Here is an 18,238-nt window from a genome sequence, read left to right as displayed (position 1 = left end):
TTTTTTTGGACACCTGTGCTTTTGGTATCATATCTGAGAAAACCCTTGCCTAATTCAAAGTCATGAAGATTTACACTTGTGTTTTCTTCCAAGAGGTTTATGATTTTAGCTCTGTGTTTAGGTCTTTTTTCCATTTTTGAGATAATTTGTACATGTGTGTGAGGTAGGGGCCTATCTTTGTTCTTTTGCACGTGGATAGCTATTAGTCCCAGCACCGTATGTTGAAACGACCATTCTTTCCCCCACTGAATTCCCTTGACATTTTTATTAAAAGTCATTTGGTCAAAAATATTAGTTTATTTCTGGACTTTCACTTCTGTTGATCTGTAGTTCTGTCTTTATGCCACTACCACACTGTCTTGTTTACTTGAAATTAGAAAGTGTGCATCTTTTTTTTTTTTTAAGATGGGGTTTTGTTCTTGTTGTCCAGGCTGGAGTGCAATGGCACAATCTTGGCTTACTGCAACCTCTGCCTCCTAAGTTCAAGTGATTCTCTTGCTTCAGCCTCCCAAGTAGCTGGGCTTACAGGCATGTGCCACCATGCCCGGCTAATTTTGTATTTTTAATAGAGATGGGATCTCACCATGTTGGTCAAGGCTGGTCTTAAACTCCTGATGTTAGGTAATCCACCTGCCGCACCCTACCAAAGTGCTGGGATTACAGGCGTGAGCCACTGCACCTGCTCCCCTTCCCCACCTTTTTAAAGATAGTTTTGGCCATTCTGGGTCTCTCATATTTTAGGCCAGTGTGTCAACTTGTGCAGAAAAGCCAGTTGGGTTTTTGTTTTGTTTTTATTTTTTTATTCTTGTTCTGTTTTTGAGACAGGGTCTCACTCTGTCACCCAGGCTGGATACAGTGGCTTGATCTCAGCTCACTGCAACCTCTGCTTCCCAGGCTCAAATGATTCTCCAGCTTCAGCCTCTTGAGTAGGTGTAACTACAGGCATGTGATAGCATGCTGGGCTAGTCTTTTAATTTTTTTAGAGCCTTGCTTTGTTGGCCAGGCTGGCATCAAACTCCTGGGCTCAAGCAATCCACCTGCCTTGGCCTCCCAAAGTGCTGAGATTACAGGTATGAGCCGCTGTACCTGGCCCCAGTTGGGATTTTGCTTGGGGTTCCATTGAGTCTATGGATCACGTTGGGGAGTATAACCAATCTTAATGTTAAATCTTCCAATTCATAAACATGGGATGTCTTTTTTTAATTTAGGGAAATCCAAGTAACTTAAATCACTATAATTTAGAGATGAGGGATTCAGGGGGTTCTGCCCGTGCATTTCTGGAGGAGAATATTTGGTACACCAGAGAAACTCAGTAACTATTGGTGGGATGAATGAATAAATCTTGATAGTATTCATTTTAAAGATGATGCCCTTGAGTTGCTGATGGAGAATAGGTGTTGGAATACTAAGATGTGTGTGTGTGTGTGTGTGTGTGTGCGTGTGCACGCGTGCGCGCACGTATTTATGTTCCAGATTTTCCTAACCTTTCATAGTGAGCTGAGGATATGGTTCCTGGGCTGATAAAATCAACAAGTGGCCTTGGTGTTGGGGATGCTGGTGTGTAAAATGACTGTCTGGGATGCCATCACTTCATTTGCTGGGATAGGGGTAGGACAGAATGTGGAAGTTAGAATTGGTGTTTCAGGCTAGGCACAGTGACTCATGCCTGTAATCCCAGCACTTTGGGAGACTGAGACGGGCAGATCATTTGAGGCCAGGAGTTCGAGACCAGCCTGGCCAACATGACAAAACTCCATCTTTACCTTAAAAATACAAAAAGTAGCCAGGTATGGTGGCTATTTAGGAGTCTGAGGCACAAGGATTTCTTGAACCCGGGAGGCAGAGGTTACAGTGAGCCAAGATCGCACCACTGCACCCCAGCCTGGGTGACACAGACTCTGTCTCAAAAAAAAAAAAGAATTGGTTTTTGAAACTTTTGAAACTTGGGGTTGCACCCAAAAGATACCAGGACAGAGGAAGCTGTGTGCCGAAAGGAGAGAGCTATGGTTGACTCACCTTCCTTTTTATTCCATTTGTCCCCTTTTGTGTCACTGTTTTCTGTATTCTGCCATCACGTTTCCTGGTTGGGTCTTCAGAGTCCCAGTTGGACTTTTTAATGGAGGCCTCCGAGGTCTGTCTCACCTGTGTGTTTTTCAGTGGGCTTCATTAGGATCCCGTGTTGCCCCATTGCTGAGCCAACTCTTGATGAGCCAGCCGGGGGCCACTGCTGAAAGCAGAAGTCTCCCTGGCCTGATTTGGCAGCGGCTAGACAGGGTCACATCGAGGTCTTGAAAGACCACAGCTTCTCGCACCTCTTCCTTTGGGACGCTGTCTGGTGCGAGCTCTGTGATTTTCCCAGATGTCTCAGCCACCAGTGAGGCCCAGACAAGTTGTTTTCCACAGGTTGGATGAGAAGGCGCTTTGGAAGGTGCGGGCAAATGGGCGTGTTTTGCAGTGACATATGAGCATCGAGACTCAGACTGGATTGGCCCAACAAAAGTTTTTGCTTGCCCAGACACTGTCCTCGGGGCAAGGAGGCCAGAGGCACTCAGTGGCTGTTGATACCTGGCACTCCTTTGAACTCCTGGAATTTTTTCTGTTTTTCACCAGGGAAGCTCGTCTTTAGACTCTCCTGCTCCAGGGGTCTGGTTTTGTCCTGGGAGGTGGCCCACACGCCGGCCACTTCACACTTGAAGAAGACGCTGGGCAGTGTTGCCTATGTTCCAGGTATTTGAGGAGTGAGCTGGTAACAGGACACCTGTCCTTTGGAGGGGTGGAATCAGAAAGTGCTGTCCTGGGCTGTGACAACAGGGAGAAATCTTTTTGGGTTTCTGCTTCTCTGGACCTCTTGTTGGCACTCTTCACACTAAGGCATTGTAGCAGTAGCTGGGAAGCCCTTCTGGCAGCATGTGGCCATTCCAGTGGGTCTGTGGGCCCCTTGCTGCATGTTGCATATGCATTTGCTATGGTTTAGCGTGTTCAGAGCACAACTCCGGAGTCCACACATCCATGCTGGTTCCAGGACCACAGGCAAATTACTGGCTTCAGTCTCCCCATCTGAAAAATGGGGGCATGGAGGCATCCTCCACAGGGCTGTTTCCGGGAAAGTTAGGTAATATCGGTAAACTGGTGGCCACGGTGCCCGCAGATGGGGTGCTCTGGTAATCCCCACCCTCATGTGTCGTGGCTATCATCTTGGTCGTCAGCTCTACCTCACCTCGCCTTGGTTGCTCAGCTTCAGGTTCACAGTCCCTCGTGTGCCGTTCTCAAATACAGAACGCTCTGAAAACTGATCTTGTTTTATTTCCACATGGGTGGTCAGACCTGACCTGGACGGACGTGTGCCGTGAGTGGCAGACCTGACCTCCAAAGGTGCTAATCATAGTGGGACTATGCGAGTACGTTGGGGACATCCGGCCATATTTGTAAGGAAGGGTTTCTTTCTTTCTTTTTTTCTTTTTGTTTTATTTTGTTTTTTGAGATGGAGTCTTGCTCTGCCTCCTAGGCCGGAGTACAGTGGATGATCAGAGCTCACTGCAACCTCAAACTCCTGGGCTCAAGCAATCCTCCCACCTCAGCCTCCCAAGTAACTGGGTCTACAGGTGCTCACCACTATGCCCGGCTAATTAAAAAAATTTTTTTTTGTTTCACTATGTTGCCCAGGCTGGTGTTGAACTCCTGACATCAAGTGATCCTCCCACCTCAGCCTCCCAATGTGCTGGGCTTACAGGCGTGAGCCACCGTGCCTGGCCCCCTTTGCTGCTTTGGGCAGTCCCTTTCCCCAGGTGGCTGGTGGCGGCCAGCTTGCCTGTGGGCAATCCTGCAGTCCAGGGCTTGCCCTCCCTGTGACCAGGCCTCTGGTTGGGCTGCCCCAGAGCAGAGGGCAGGCATGACGGAAGGTCCTGAGCAGCTAGGGAAGAGCAGCGGCAGGTGAGGGTGGTAGAATCGGGAAGTGCCTCCCTTTCCTCTTTGGGGTTCACAGCAGGTTGAGCAGGATGGAGGCCCAGCGCCCCAGTGCTTCCTGAGGGGCCACTCAGGCTGATGGGGCTTCATAGCTTCTTGAACGCTGCAGGAACGTGAATCGGAGGGAGGGATTTGCTTAGGTGTTTACAGCAAAGGGGGTGGAATGCGAGGCTGTGGGCTTTCTACAAGGACCGAGACACTGGAGAAGAAAGTTATGATGGGGAGGCTGTACTGGAGAAGAAAGGGAGGCCGTTTTTCTTCCTATGCAGTTGGAAGTTTCTTGGAAGCCCCTAGGGTGCTCAGGGGTGCTGCGTGTGTTGTGGGAGGGGGCGTCCCTGTGACGACGACCTTCTTCTCCATTGGAGTGGATGAATAGTAACCGCTCTTTTGGGCCGGTATGCTCCTGAAAGGATGGGGTTTTGTTTGGGGATTCAAGTATGACAAACCACTGAAATGAAAAGGGTGGGACTCTGGAGCAAAGGGTGTTCAGTTAGCTGAAAAGGGGCTTTAGGTGTTAGATGCCGGTTAGGTCAGCTGGTTTCCAGGGTGGCCATGTGTCTCCCTGACAGGGACTTCATTTCTCAGCCAACTCGGGCTCTCCAGAAAGATGCCACAGACAAAAGCTCTCCCATCCTGGTCCCTCCCACCACAGGTCCCAAGTGGACAGGGGACCTCTGTGTCCTCGGCAGCTAGCATAGGGCACCCCCCGTGCATCCTGGGTCTGCAGGAGACTCTGAGGCTGGGAACCAGAGGGCAGGGGCTGCTGTCCTGTTCCTAGCTTAGCTACTAGCCCAGCTCTCTGTCCACCTACTGTCTCTATTCTCTGAGTTCCAGGGAAGGGAGCATTTGGAGCCCATCTAGGGAAGGTCTGAGTCATCTGGGACCTAAGGTTCCTATCCCATCCTCTGGGGGCTCTGGTTTGTTGAGTGCATTCTGCACGCTGAGCTGGCTCGTAGAGGTGCAATGGTGGACAAGACACCTGAGGCGAGTGCCCTCTTGCACCCCATCCCAAAGGGAAGGACGGCATAGGAACAGATGATTGCCATTGTGAATGCCCTTACACTGCTGGGAGGGGCCCTGAACTCCTGGGTGGGCAGGAGGGGCTTCCAGAAGAAAGCAGCCTGTAAACTGGCCAGGTGGGATGAGTGGGCGTCAGCCAAGTGGCCTGGGGGGTGGGGTTGGCCTTCCGGCCGGGGGGAACAGAGACCGACGGTGTGGCCCTTGCGGTCTTTTCTGGGGAGCAGACGAAGATGGGAAAGGTGGGCAGGGTCCGAAGCTGTGCATGCGGGCCACGGAAGGTCTCGAGCGGGGTGCTGCGGCAGAAGCTCGCGCCCTCTGTAGTCCTCTCCTAGAGCTGCCGTAACGGGTGGCTTAAAGCAACGGGCCTTTCTTCCCTCCCAATTCTGGAGGCCAAGAGTCTGAAGTCAAGGTGTGGGCTGGCGGGCTGGACGGGCGCTGCGGGTTCTAGGGGAGGGTCCTTCCCCGTGCCTCCAGCTCCTGGTGTGTGCCGCCATCCTTGGCACTTCTTGGCTTGTAGACAGGGTAGTGGTCTGTGGAAGGCCTATGTCTTCACGCACGTTCCCCCCATGCGTGTCCGTCTTTGTGTCAAAATGCCCCCCTTTCTTAAGGACACCAGGTATTCTGGCTAGAGTTCACCTGAAAGACCTCATTTAACCTGAGGGACGACCTCTGCAAAGCCCCATCTCCAAATCACGTCACACTCTGAGGCATGGGGTTTAGGGCCTTTATCATGTTTTTCTGGGGTATGCAGTTTGCTCCCTAACACCGTTTACGAGGGTCTGGCCTCCCCATCTGACCAGCCCTGTCTCTTCCCTGCAGAACCGGGCTGTGGGTCGGCCCAAGGGGAAGCTGGGCCCGACCTCCGCGGTGAAGTTGGCCGCCAACCGGACAACTGCAGGAGCTCGGCGACGCCGGACGCGATGCCGCAAGTGCGAGGCCTGCCTGCGGACCGAGTGCGGAGAGTGCCACTTCTGCAAGGACATGAAGAAGTTCGGGGGCCCCGGGCGCATGAAGCAGAGCTGCATCATGCGGCAGTGCATCGCGGTGAGTGCAGCCCCGCCCAGCCCTGCGCTCCGTCCCGGCCCTGTGCCGGCCTGCGTTTCTGACTGCTGCTTCCTCTGGCCGCCGCTCCGCACAGAGAAACCTCCGCACAGAGAAACCGGGGCTTGGACTCCCTGAGAGCTGTACGGGAAGGCGCCGGCCGCTTCAGAGGCTCAGGCGTCCTGCTCCTTCCCTCCCAGGGTGCCTAGGTACTTTGAAGTTGCCGCCATTAAAGATGACAGGCAGCCTGTCCTGTCTGCGACCCCGTGGCCAACATTACGGTACAGTTGGTGACGGTTCTGCGCCCGCCCTTCCTTCCGGTCCTGCCTTCAGAGTCATAAGTCTGGGTGAAAGGTCAGCGCCACACCTGAGGGGGCTGCCCCCAGCAAGGAGTGATTTATGGTGCTGAGGAGCCGCACCAGGGAGAGCCTGGCCTGGCCTGCCCTGCCCCTCCGCACCGCCTGGCCTCAGCTCTGGCAGTGGCCTCGTGCCTCTGGTCTCCCCCCTAGACAGGGCAGCAGACGTGGACTGGACTTCCGCAATGGGGTGAAGTCGCAGAGTTTGTCCATGAAGCCCACTGTACACACACCCACATACTCTGCCTTCCCCAAGGCGCTGCTGGGGGTGGGGTGGCGGTACTCCTTGTGGAGGAGGCATCTCCCAGTCCCCGTGGAAAAGCAGGCTTAGCTGGAGGGACAGGATTCTTCGGTCCTGGTGCACTCATCTACAGGCCCAGCCTGGCATAGGGTGAGCCTTTCCTCTTTGGCTGCCGATGCCCCCCAGGCCCAGATACCTCACCTCTCTCCTTCCACACATATTTCTTGTGTTTTGGTTTTTCAGATTGTGGTCAAAAATTTTGACCACATTTTCAAGTATGCAATACAGCATTATTAGTATATGCATATTTTGGGGAAGTTGATCCCTAGAACTTTTTCGTTTCGCCAAATGGAAACTCCACACCCATTGAAGCGTTGCCCCTGTTTCCCTTCCCTCAGTCGAGGCAGCCACCATTCCACTTTCAGTTTCTAAGAGCTAGACTTCTCTGGGGGCCTCATGGAAGTGGAATCATGCAATAATTGGCTTTCTGTGAGTGGACTGCCTTGTTTATAGCCCTGAGCAGAATGTCCTCAGCGTTCATCCATTTTGAAGCATATGACAATTTCCTTTTTTTTTTTTTTAATGGCCAACTAATACTCTACTGTGTGTTTATACCAAATTTTTTTTTCTGAGACAGACTCTCGCTCTGTCACCCTGGAGTGCAGCCGTGTGATCTTGGCTTACTACAACTTCCACCTCCCTTGTTCAAGTGATTCTCCTGCCTCAGCCTCCCGAGTAGCTGGGATTACAGGCGCCTGCCACCACACCCAGCTAATTTTTGTGTTTTTAGTACAGATGGGGTTTCACCATCTTGCCCAGGCTGGTCTTGAACTCCTGACCCCAAGTGATCTGGCCAACTTGGCCTCCTAAGAGTGCTGTGCTCACAGGCATGAGCCACCACTCCTGGCCCAGATTGTCTTCGTCCATTCATCTGTTGGTACTCGTTCAGGTTGCTTTCACCTCTTGCCTATTGTGAATAGTGCTGCAGTGAACATACCTCTTTGAGATGGTGTTGTGAATTCTTTTGGATATACAGCTGACCCTTGAACAACACAAGGGTTGGGGGTACCAGCTGACCCCTGTGCAGTTAAAAATCTGCAGGTAACTTTCAACTCCCCTAAAACTTAGCTGCTCTTAGCCTATTGTTGACCAGAAGCCTTACCAGTAACAGAAACAGTCCGTTAACACATATTTCATATGTGATATGAATTATAATACTGTATTCTTACAATAAAGTAAGCTAGATAAAAGAAAATATTATAAAGATCATAAGGAAAACATATTTATCGTTCGTTAAGTGGAAGTGGATCATTGTTAAAGGTCTTCATGCTCATCATCTTCACGTTTCGAAGGCAGAGGAGGAGGGGTTGGTCTTGCTGTCTCGGGGTGGCAGAGGCAAAAGAGATGGAGGAGGTAGAAGGGGAGGCAGGAGATGCAGGCACACTCGGTATAAATTTTATTGAAAAAAGTGAATATAAGTGAACTCACACAGTTCAATCCTGTGCTGTGGGCTTGCTGAGTCACATGCTATTTCTATTTTTTAACTTTTTGAGGAACCTGTATTGTTGGCCACAGCAGCTGTGCTGTTTTACATTCCCACCACGGGCGCACAAAGGTTCCTGTTTTTCTGTATCCCCACCAACATCTGTTATGTTAAGGGGTTTTTGTTTGTTGCTTTTTTTTTTTTTTTTTTTTTTAATTTACTTTCTTTTGAAACAGAGTTTCACTCTTGTTGCCGAGGCTGGAGTGCAGTGGCATGATCTCGGCTCACTGCAACCTCCACCTCCCTGGTTGAAGCGATTCTCCTGCCTCAGCCTCCCGAATAGGTAGGATTACAGGCACCGGCCACCACACTGGGCTAATTTTTGTATTTTTTAGTAGAGACAAGGTTTCCCCATGTTGGCCAGGCTGGTCTTGAACTGCTGACCTCAGGTGATCTGCCCGCCTCGGCCTCCCAAAGTGCTGGGATTACAGGCGTGAGCCACTGCATCCAGCCAGTTTGTTTGCTTTCAGTAGCCATCCTAATGTGTATGAGGTAGCATCTCACTGTGGCTTTCATTTGCATTTCCCTAACGCTTAGTGATGTTGAGCATCTTCTTATGTGCTTATTGGTTGTTTATCTGTCTTCTTTGGAGAAATGTCTGTTTGAGTCCTTAGCCCATTTGAAAGTGGTTTCCTTTTTTGAGTTGGAGTCTCACTTTGTTGCCCAGGCTGGAGTGCAGTGGTGCAATCTTGGCTCACTGCAACCTCTGCCTCCCAGGTTCAAGCACTTCTGCTGCCTCAGCCTCTCAAGTAGTTGGGATCACAGGCGTGTATCACCACACCAGCTATTTTTTGTATTTCTGGCAGAGGCAGGGCTTCACTCTGTTGGTCAGGCTGGTCCTGAACCGCTGACCTCAGGTGATCCACCTGCCTCAGCCTCCCAAAGTGCTGAGATTACAGGTGTGAGCCACCACACCCCGCCTAAATTGGTTTTCTTTTGGGGGTTTTTGTTGTTGAGTTAGAGAACTTCTTCATATGTTTTGAATATTAACCCTTATCAGGTCTCTGGTTTGCAAGGATTTTCTCCCATCCTGTAGATTGCCGTTTCACTCTGTCAGTTCCTTCTTTGCTGCAGAAGTTTAGTTTCACTGCTTGTGCTTTTAATTGGTCCCCAAACCCCAGGACATTTCCACAGATTTCAGGGAATTTGTGAGCCTTCCTGAAATTAAATGCATTTTTGTCTGTATGCATGCATGGATGTACATTTTTTGGAGAGAGGGTCCATGTGACCCATTGGATCCTATCGAACTTAAAAGCGCTTGTCTATAGCGCTTTTTTATAGGGTTTTTAAATGGTGTCACCTAAAACTCACTGTGCACCAGCAATAAACCCACGGCTGTCTTTTCTTCTTTGGCATGACACTTTCTCCCACCCCCAGTGTGCTGGGCCCAGTTATAGGAAACCTGTCTCGGGTGCCACCTTATCCTTGCAGCTCTGGTGCCTGGCGCAGGGCATGCTGGTTGAAGGAAACCCCATTTTTCTACGTCTCCTACTGTCTTCAGCCTGACATGGCGTCTGGGACTAATAGCAGATGCAGGCTTTGCCTGACCCTTCGGGTGCTTCTTACTCTTCTCCCAGCCCTTCTGCTCTGCGAGGGCACTTCCCACGCATTACCCACCTGTGATATATGCAGGCCCACCGGTCTTCCTCTTCTGGCCCCTCCCTTTGCTCCGCCCCTGGGGCTGCCTCTGTAGCTTCCTCCCCTCTTTACCATGTCCCTGCTGGTGCCCAGTGTTGTGCCGGTGTTGTGCAGTCTCTTCCCCTCCCCCCACTTTCCCATGGCCCCCAACAGTCCCGCCACTCTCTGCAGGAGCTTCACCTTTGGTGATACCTCCCATCCTGCCACCTGGCTCAGAGCCAGCTCTGCCATCTGCCCCACCCCACCACAGACCTTCTTCTTGCCGTGTGGGCTGTGTCTCACCCTGTGCCCCGCACTGCAGTCTGGTCCCCAGCCGTCCACTTTGGCCCAGCCTGCTCTGTGCAGGTTGCTATGTCGTCATTCACCTCGAGACCCCACTGCCTTCCCCACTTGGCTTCTCTCCACCCTGTCCTCTGAGCCCTCCAGAAATCAGCCTCTGCTGCTTCTGATAACTCTTGAACATGACTTTTCCATGCTTTCTTTGGATTTCAACAACTTAAGTCTTTGTCTTCCCAAATAGCTCATGGGGAGCAGCCGTCTCCCTCACTTCCGTACCCCTAGGACCTTGCTTCAGGCCGTGACAGTGTGCGTTTAGTATTTGTTGAAGGAACGATGACTGCCTTGCCTTCTGTGTCCTATTCATTAGAATTCAAACATTTGTGCCATTTCATCAAGTCTTCTTCACTTACCAGTGGTGTGTATATCCCAGCCTGCTTGAAGCTTCTTTGCGCAGCCTGGGCAACAGAGCGAAAGTCCGTCTCAAATAAAAAAAAAGAAAGAAAAGAAATTTTAAACTGAGTTTGGTGTGAAAGAACTTTAGCTAAAAGAAAAACATAAATTAAAACTTACATATATATGTATTTAGACAGAATCTGGCTCTGTTGCCCAGCTAGAGTACAATGGTGTGCTCATGGCTCACTGCAGCCTCTACCTCCTGGGCTCAAGTGATCCTCTCACCTCAGCCTCCCAAGTAGCTGGGACTATAGGCATTCACCACTATGCCCAATTAATTTTTGTAATTTGTAAGGACAGGGTTTGCCACATTGTCCAGGCTAGTCGCAAACTCCTGGGCTTAGGCAGTCTGCCTGCCTTGGCCTCCCAAAGTCCTGGGATTACAGGTATGTACTACCATGCCTGACCAAGAAATGCTTTTTAGATTTTAAATTTTTCTTAAAATAACAAGAAAGCCAGTGACATGTTAATAGAAATAACATATTTTGGCCGGTCACAGTGGCTCACACCTGCAATCCCAGCACTTTGGGAGGCCGAGGTGGGAGGATCACTTGAGGCCAGCCAGGAGTTTAAGACCAGCCTGGCCAACAGGCTGAAACCCCCATCTCTACTAAAAATACAAAAATTAGCCAGTGCACTTGTAGTCCCAGCCACTCAGGAGGCTGAGGCGGGAGAATTGCTTGAACATGGGAGGTGGATGGAGGTTGCAGTGGGCGGAGACCATGCCACTGCAGACCAGTCTGGGCAACAGAGCAGGACACCGTCTCAAAAATAAATAAATAAAAAAGAAATAACATATTTTTATGAGAAATAATCAAATTTTCCAAAACAAAAATAATAGGAAGAATGGCATTGTTTTATGTCTTTGTGAATCTCTTTTATGTCTGGTTCATTAGAAAAGACCTGGTATTGCCAGGTGCGGTGGCTCATGCCTGTAAACCCAGCTACTTTGGAGACTGAGGCAGTACAATTGCTTGAACCTGGGAGGCGGAGGTTGCAGTGAGCTGAGAGGCAACAGAGCAAGACTCCGTCTCCAAAAAAAAAAAAAAAAAGACCTGAAATTTTAATATCTGCTTCTGTGTTTTGTCTATTCTGATATGTTGTTCTGTAGGGAGTATGAGGAAAATTCAGCCTCACACAGATGCACTAGTTGGAAAAGGGAGGAGTACTTTAATAGCTTTTTTGATAATTGTGGATATTCTGATACTCAACTAGAACTCAACAGGGGTTTTTTTAAAGGTTAGTTGCAATGTGGAATCTGAAACTGTATCAATGAGCTCTTCATACTGTTACATTGAAAGTCATCAGCCTGCCTTGCCCTTTGAGCAGCTCATTTGCACCAGCCTGATGTTGTAACACCATGCATTGGTCATCTGGGAAATATTGGCCCCCTGAGTTAGGCAGATATTCCAAATATTGGCACATGACATAATATTTTAAAAATCACATTTGTTAATATGATCACTGATCTTATCAGAAAAGTCTTTCAGTATTGGGAAGCTGTGCAGATTATGGTGACTCATGTAAGTTTTCCAAAAGTTTAATTTTCATTCAGAAACTTGAATTTTTGTCATCTGCAATGAATGCTGTCAGTTATTTTTCTAGAAATGACAAGGTCACTTCTTTGATGTTCACAAAAATACACCAATGCCCAGGGGGTTTCTGTCAGTCATTCCTTTAAGTAAAAAATAATCTATGGAGGAAGTGGCCATTTCAGCTCACAGCTCACAGTCTCGAGTGCCTTTCCTTTGGTACACGTCACCTGTGTGCAGGGGCACTTTACACATACTTCTTATTGTCACAAAGCATGTGAAAAGGATATGTACTCAAGGGGAAGGTTTTCATCAAGTAATTTTTCATCAGGGATATTCTTAGATGAAACTGGTGATCTTTTTAACAAGCCTGTGGTCATGAGTCCCTCTGTGGCTGCTGGTGCAGCTAGGGGCCTTGCCTTGACTGGTGCTGAGGGGCCAGCAGGTTCATCCAACAGTACAAATATCAACACTGTGCAAAAGGCAAATCACATCTGTTATTCCAAAGACAGTTCTTACCTCGTAGCCTCTCTGTAAAGGTCTTGGGAGCCCCACAGTCCATGGTATGTGCCTTAAATACCCACTGGTGAGGTGCAGCCTCATCTCATTTGCATGGATCTGGGCTGGGTTCACGCCCCAGCTCCTTTGGGACTTTTCTGAATGTGAGGCCTTCCCTGACCTCTGTATTTAAAATCAGCCCCCCTTCCACCCCTCACCCCAGCCTTCTAATTTCCCCCCATGTCTCTGTCTCAAACATGCACTATTCATTTTGTCTGCCTCCCTCCACTAAAATGTAAGGTCTGGATGGCAGAGATTTTGAGCTGTCTTGTTCCTTGCTGTATCCCCAGCATTTAATAGTATCTGGCATGTGGAGGTAGTAGCCTGATAAGTATTTGGATGATTGAGTGAGCGAATGTGCCTGGGCCACTTTCCCGGTGTCTCCTGGAGGCCTGAAGGGAGCAGCTCATTGCCCTTGACCTGCCCCCCCGCCCCGGGGGTCTGTGCTCCGTGCCCCTGCTGACTTTTCTTCTCTCTGGCTCCTTAGCCAGTGCTGCCCCACACCGCCGTGTGCCTCGTGTGTGGCGAGGCGGGGAAGGAAGACACGGTGGAAGAAGAGGAAGGCAAGTTTAACCTCATGCTCATGGAGTGCTCCATCTGCAATGAAATCATCCACCCCGGATGCCTTAAGGTGAGCAGCCCCGTGGGGACGGGTGTTGCTGATGCTGTGGGGCAGGTGGGGTTCCTGGAGATGCCGGTGAGGTGGTGGGATGCAGACAGTGAGGTGAATTCCTGGCAGACCCTGCGTCTGGGTGATCCTGTGTGTCAAGGGATAAGCTCAGGGCAAAGAGGGCCTGGAGCACCCCAGAGACCCAGTGTTATCAAATGAATAAACACACCCTCACCTCCCAGGCAGTCAGAACCAGAGAAGGTTCCCAGAGTCTCAGCGGACAGCAAACACAGGCTGCTTGGTTGCCGCTGGGCCAGAGGGAGAGCCTCCAGGTGGCCCCAGGCTTCTGGGAGAACAGGGTTCAACACCTGACTCCTTCCTTCCCCCAGCACCCAGTAGAGTGCTGTGCAAAGTCCTTTCTGCGTGCCAGGTCCTGAGCTGGTGGCTTTACCTGGGTCATACACCCCCCCCCCCAGTGAGATGGGCACACTAACGTTTATGGCCAAGGACACCAGCCCACAGAGATGGAGTGACTTGCCCCAGGTCCCAGAGAGGCAGAAGGGCGTAGCCTCTGAACCCTGGCTTGGATCCACAGTCACCCGTCTGTGCCAGCCTATGCGGCTGTTTTCTTTCGGCTGGAAACAGGATAGACGTGACATTGGGGAGGGGGTGCTGCTGTTTCTGGAAGATGTGACATCACAGAGCCTCATGCCCATGGGCCCCTTCTCCGCCTTGCCGTCTTCTGAGTTCTGGTGTTCTCTGCAGATTAAGGAGTCAGAGGGTGTGGTCAACGATGAGCTTCCAAACTGCTGGGAGTGTCCGAAGTGTAACCATGCCGGCAAGACCGGGAAAGTGAGTGCCGGGCTCCAAGTCCCAGGGTCAGCCTGGAGAGGGGCGGGCCTGGGCCTGGCAGGGACCAGCCTGTCCCAGGAGTGTGAGGCAGGTGGGGTACTGTGGACTTGGGGAGGAGGAAGGGCAAGTCCAAAGGTATACAGTTGGTCTCTTCCTTCCCTCTTTTTGGCCTACAAGCAAAAGCGTGGCCCTGGCTTTAAGTACGCCTCCAACCTGCCCGGCTCCCTGCTCAAGGAGCAGAAGATGAACCGGGACAACAAGGAAGGGCAGGAGCCTGCCAAGCGGAGGAGTGAGTGTGAGGAGGCACCCCGGCGCAGGTCGGACGAGCACCCCAAGAAGGCGCCCCCAGACGGCGTCCTGCGAAGGAAGTCTGACGATGTGCACCTGAGGAAGAAGCGGAAATACGAGAAGCCCCAGGAGCTGAGTGGACGCAAGCGGGTAAGGACCAGGAGGGGCTGGGAGGCGAAGTGGGTGGTCTGGCTGGTCCCGGGTGCTGGGTTGGAGGAACGGGGCAGGGGTGGGCAGCAGGTAGAGCTTGGGATAATCCCAGCCTCTTGCTGCCCTGAGCAGGTCACCTAAGTCCTGAGAGCCCTGCCCCAAAGAAAGGAGGGGAAACCCAGCGAGTCACTCCTCTTCCCACCCCCCCCTTTAGGCCTCATCGCTTCAAACGTCCCCCGGTTCCTCCTCTCACCTCTCGCCGAGGCCCCCTCTAGGCAGCAGCCTCAGCCCCTGGTGGAGATCCAGTCTCACTTACTTCCAGCAGCAGGTGCTCCCACGACGCACGCCCTCCTGAGGCCCTGGGGACTGGCGAGTCCCGAGCTGTCCCCCACCCCACCCCGCTGGTCCTCCACCCCACTGCTGCCTCTCCCAATGCTTCCCAGGCCTCGGCCCCAGATCTCTGGCTCTTGGTTCTGGCTGGAGGCCTGGGAAGCTGTCTGTGACAAGAGCCTCTGTTGGTTGGGATGGAAGCTGTGGGTCCAGGGAACCTTGGAGGAGCCCGGTGGTCCTGCTCTGCCCACCGCCGTGCTGTCAGTAGCCACAAGGTGGCGCCAGGAGTCTCTCCCAGCACTAGCCTTTCTGGCTGGGCCAGGGATGCCCACAGGCCTGTGTTCCAGAACTGACTCCCAGAGCCAAGGCTGATTTGAATGGGCGACTGCACATCTCTGGGTCTGTGGGGTGGGAGGTCAGTTGGGTGGGAACAATTCAACCATACTCCTACTTTCAGCTTTTTCGTTGAAAGCCACAGGCAGGGCACACCCGTCTGTTGGCCAGACGTGAAGGAGATGGCATTTGTGGGGAAGGTGTCCTTCTAGTCCCTCCTCTAGAGACTGTGGACTCGTGAGGTGGGGTGGAGTGGGGTGTCAGGGGGATCAAATCCCACGAGCCTGGGGAGCAAGCTTTTCGTCCTTTCTTTCCCATGACAGCTTAAACCTGGCAAAGAAGATAAGCTTTTCAGGAAAAAGGTACTGTCTTCCCCTCCCTCTTGTGCCCGAGCCGTCAGAGCTGCACGGCAGCTCCCTGGGCCACAGTCCTATGACGGGGGCGGGAGCCCTGGGGTGGGTGCAGCCCTGAGCCCCAGAGGCTGACCGCCCTCCCTCTCTGTTCTTGCCCTCAGCGGCGGTCCTGGAAGAACGCGGAGGACCGCATGGCACTGGCCAACAAGCCCCTCCGGCGCTTCAAGCAAGAACCCGAGGACGATCTGCCTGAGGCACCCCCCAAGACCAGGGAGAGCGACCACTCCCGCTCCAGCTCGCCCACTGCGGGACCCAGCACTGAGGGGGCTGAGGGCCCAGAGGAGAAGAAGAAGGTGAAGATACGCCGGAAGCGGCGGCTCCCCAACAAGGAGCTCAGCAGGGAGCTGAGCAAGGAGCTCAACCACGAGATCCAGAGAACGGAGAGCAGCCTGGCCAACGAGAACCAGCAGCCCATCAAGTCAGAGCCTGAGAGTGAGGGCGAGGAGCCCAGGCGGCCCCCGGGTGTCTGCGAGCGCCCCCACCGCTTCAGCAAGGGGCTCAACGGCACCCCCCGGGAGCTGCGGCACCAGTTGGGGCCTGGCCTGCGCAGCCCGCCCCGAGTCATCTCCCGGCCCCCGCCCTCTGTGTCCCCGCCCAAGTGTATCCAGATGGAGCGCCATGTGATCCGGCCACCCCCCATCAGCCCCCCGCCTGACTCACTGCCCCTGGATGACGGGGCAGCCCACGTCATGCACAGGGAGGTGTGGATGGCCGTCTTCAGCTACCTCAGCCACCAAGACCTGTGTGTCTGCATGCGGGTCTGCAGGACCTGGAACCGCTGGTGAGCAGCGGCCCGCGTTGGGCTCTAGGTTAAGGCTCAGGTGGCACCAGAGACAGCCTGTGTGTGTGGAGTCACTGGCGATGCTCTTTCCTTCCAAGCCCCTATACGGCTTCACTGTGCTCCACAAAGTGTTTCAGCTGGCTACGGCGGCGCCTCTGGTCTTGTCAGAGGAGGAGGTGACCCTGTTTGCTCCCTGATTTAGCTTCCTGGAGGGTGAAGCGAGGACCACCTGGAGTCCTTGACTTCCGAGAATTAGTCCAGGTTTCCAGCAAGGCTGCCAGTTGCAACTTGAGTCCCAGCTGATATTTACCAGCTTTCTGGCTGTAGCTCTGCCTTACCCTCTTGTGTGAACTGGCGTACGCCTGCGTCACGGGGTTGTTTGGAGGAACAGCTGGTAGAGGGCATTGCAAAGCCCATTGTAAATACTTGATGGAGGCTGGGCACAGTAGCTCAGGCCTGTAACCCAACATGTTGGGAGGCCAAGGCGGGGGATCACTTGAAGTCAGGAGTTCAAGACCAGCCTGGCCAAAATGGCGAAACCACGTTTCTACTAAAAATACAAAAATTAGCTGGGCATGTGGCACATACCTATAATCTCAGCTACATGGGAGGTTTGAACCTCGGAGAATTGCTTGAACCTGGGAGACGGAGGTTGTGGTGAGCAGAGATTGCACCACTACACTCCAGCCTGGGTGACAAAGCGAGACTCTGTCTCAGTAAGTAAATATTGTGGAGCGCGAGGACCATGGCTGTCAGAACAGAGGGGAGGTGCTGTGTGGGGGCAGGACGGATACTATACAGAGAAGGGTCTAGAGAGCTGAGTTAAGGAGCTGCCTCTAGAGGTTGGTAGGTGGGGAGAGTTATAGCTGTGCATGGGCTTCCCAGAGGAGCCCCAACTCTGATGATGTATCCCCACCGGGCCGGTCCCCAGGTGCTGTGATAAGCGGTTGTGGACCCGCATTGACCTGAACCACTGCAAGTCTATCACACCCCTGATGCTGAGCGGCATCATCCGGCGACAGCCCGTCTCCCTCGACCTCAGCTGGACCAATATCTCCAAGAAGCAGCTGAGCTGGCTCATCAACCGGCTGCCTGGTGAGCCCTGGGCCAAGGGCCCCGAGTGTGTCTGCTGCGATGGGTTCTGGGGGCGCATCCCCTGACCTGTGCCCCTTTCTGTGTTCCTTCCAGGGCTCCGGGACTTGGTGCTGTCGGGCTGCTCATGGATCGCAGTCTCTGCCCTTTGCAGCTCCAGTTGTCCACTGCTTCGGACCCTGGATGTTCAGTGGGTAGAGGGACTGAAGGATGCCCAGATGCGGGATCTCCTGTCCCCGCCCACAGATAACAGGCCAGGTGAGTTGCCAGGCTGGGGTTTTCTGTTTTTAGCCCCAGACCCCAGCATGTCCTCTATTCTTCTCCAGCCCCGGCCCTTCCCCAGAGGACATAGGGATGAGTCTCTGCTGTTGTGTTCTCAGTTTGCTTCAGGCACAGAGGGAATCTAGGAGGAGGCAGCCTCTCCTGTGCACATGTGATACTCCTCCTGGGGGCTCTGTGCGTCTAACTGCTTTTCTGTTGACTTGCCCCTCGTTGGTTTCCAGTCTCCACTGCCATCAGGATCCGTGTGGTTGCACGAGGGCTTCCAGGATGGCGCCTCCCCCCTGGGCTGGGCTGTCTAGGTCCGTCCTTCTTGCCAAACCACGGGGATCAGAGATGCGGTGCCACCTCTGCACTGGTTGGCTTGGTGACTCCCGGGTAGAGTGTGGGCCTAGTGTTTCTAGGTCTTTTAGTTTTTCAAGAGAATCTAGAAGTCTAAAGTTCGATGTGGAGTCTGATTTTTAACTGTTGGAATTCTGATTTTGG

The 18,238-nt window shown here is 52.6% G+C and overlaps 1 protein-coding gene across 16 annotated transcripts in view; it reads left to right on the top strand.

The window, feature by feature from the left end:
* Positions 1 to 18,238, top strand: part of KDM2B (lysine demethylase 2B) — a 162,651-nt gene that overhangs the window by 132,298 nt on the left and 12,115 nt on the right. For 11 of the 16 annotated variants that reach the window (XM_017544262.2, XM_037744193.1, XM_017544273.2 and 8 more), the window contains 9 exons: positions 5,803 to 6,027; positions 13,112 to 13,255; positions 14,000 to 14,086; positions 14,255 to 14,524; positions 14,739 to 14,852; positions 15,511 to 15,549; positions 15,702 to 16,381; positions 17,313 to 17,476; positions 17,570 to 17,731. In XM_017544262.2, the coding sequence (XP_017399751.1) occupies positions 5,803 to 6,027; positions 13,112 to 13,255; positions 14,000 to 14,086; positions 14,255 to 14,524; positions 14,739 to 14,852; positions 15,511 to 15,549; positions 15,702 to 16,381; positions 17,313 to 17,476; positions 17,570 to 17,731 (1,885 nt within the window). The remainder of the gene's footprint in view (positions 1 to 5,802; positions 6,028 to 13,111; positions 13,256 to 13,999; positions 14,087 to 14,254; positions 14,525 to 14,738; positions 14,853 to 15,510; positions 15,550 to 15,701; positions 16,382 to 17,312; positions 17,477 to 17,569; positions 17,732 to 18,238) is intronic. The other 5 variants (XM_017544266.2, XM_017544269.2, XM_017544264.2 and 2 more) reach the window with 3 other exon arrangements.

Source organism: Cebus imitator, unplaced genomic scaffold, assembly GCF_001604975.1.
Source record: "Cebus imitator isolate Cc_AM_T3 unplaced genomic scaffold, Cebus_imitator-1.0 Scaffold169, whole genome shotgun sequence".
NCBI classification, from domain to species: Eukaryota; Metazoa; Chordata; class Mammalia; order Primates; family Cebidae; genus Cebus; species Cebus imitator.
This window is presented reverse-complemented; position numbering and strand designations above follow the sequence as displayed.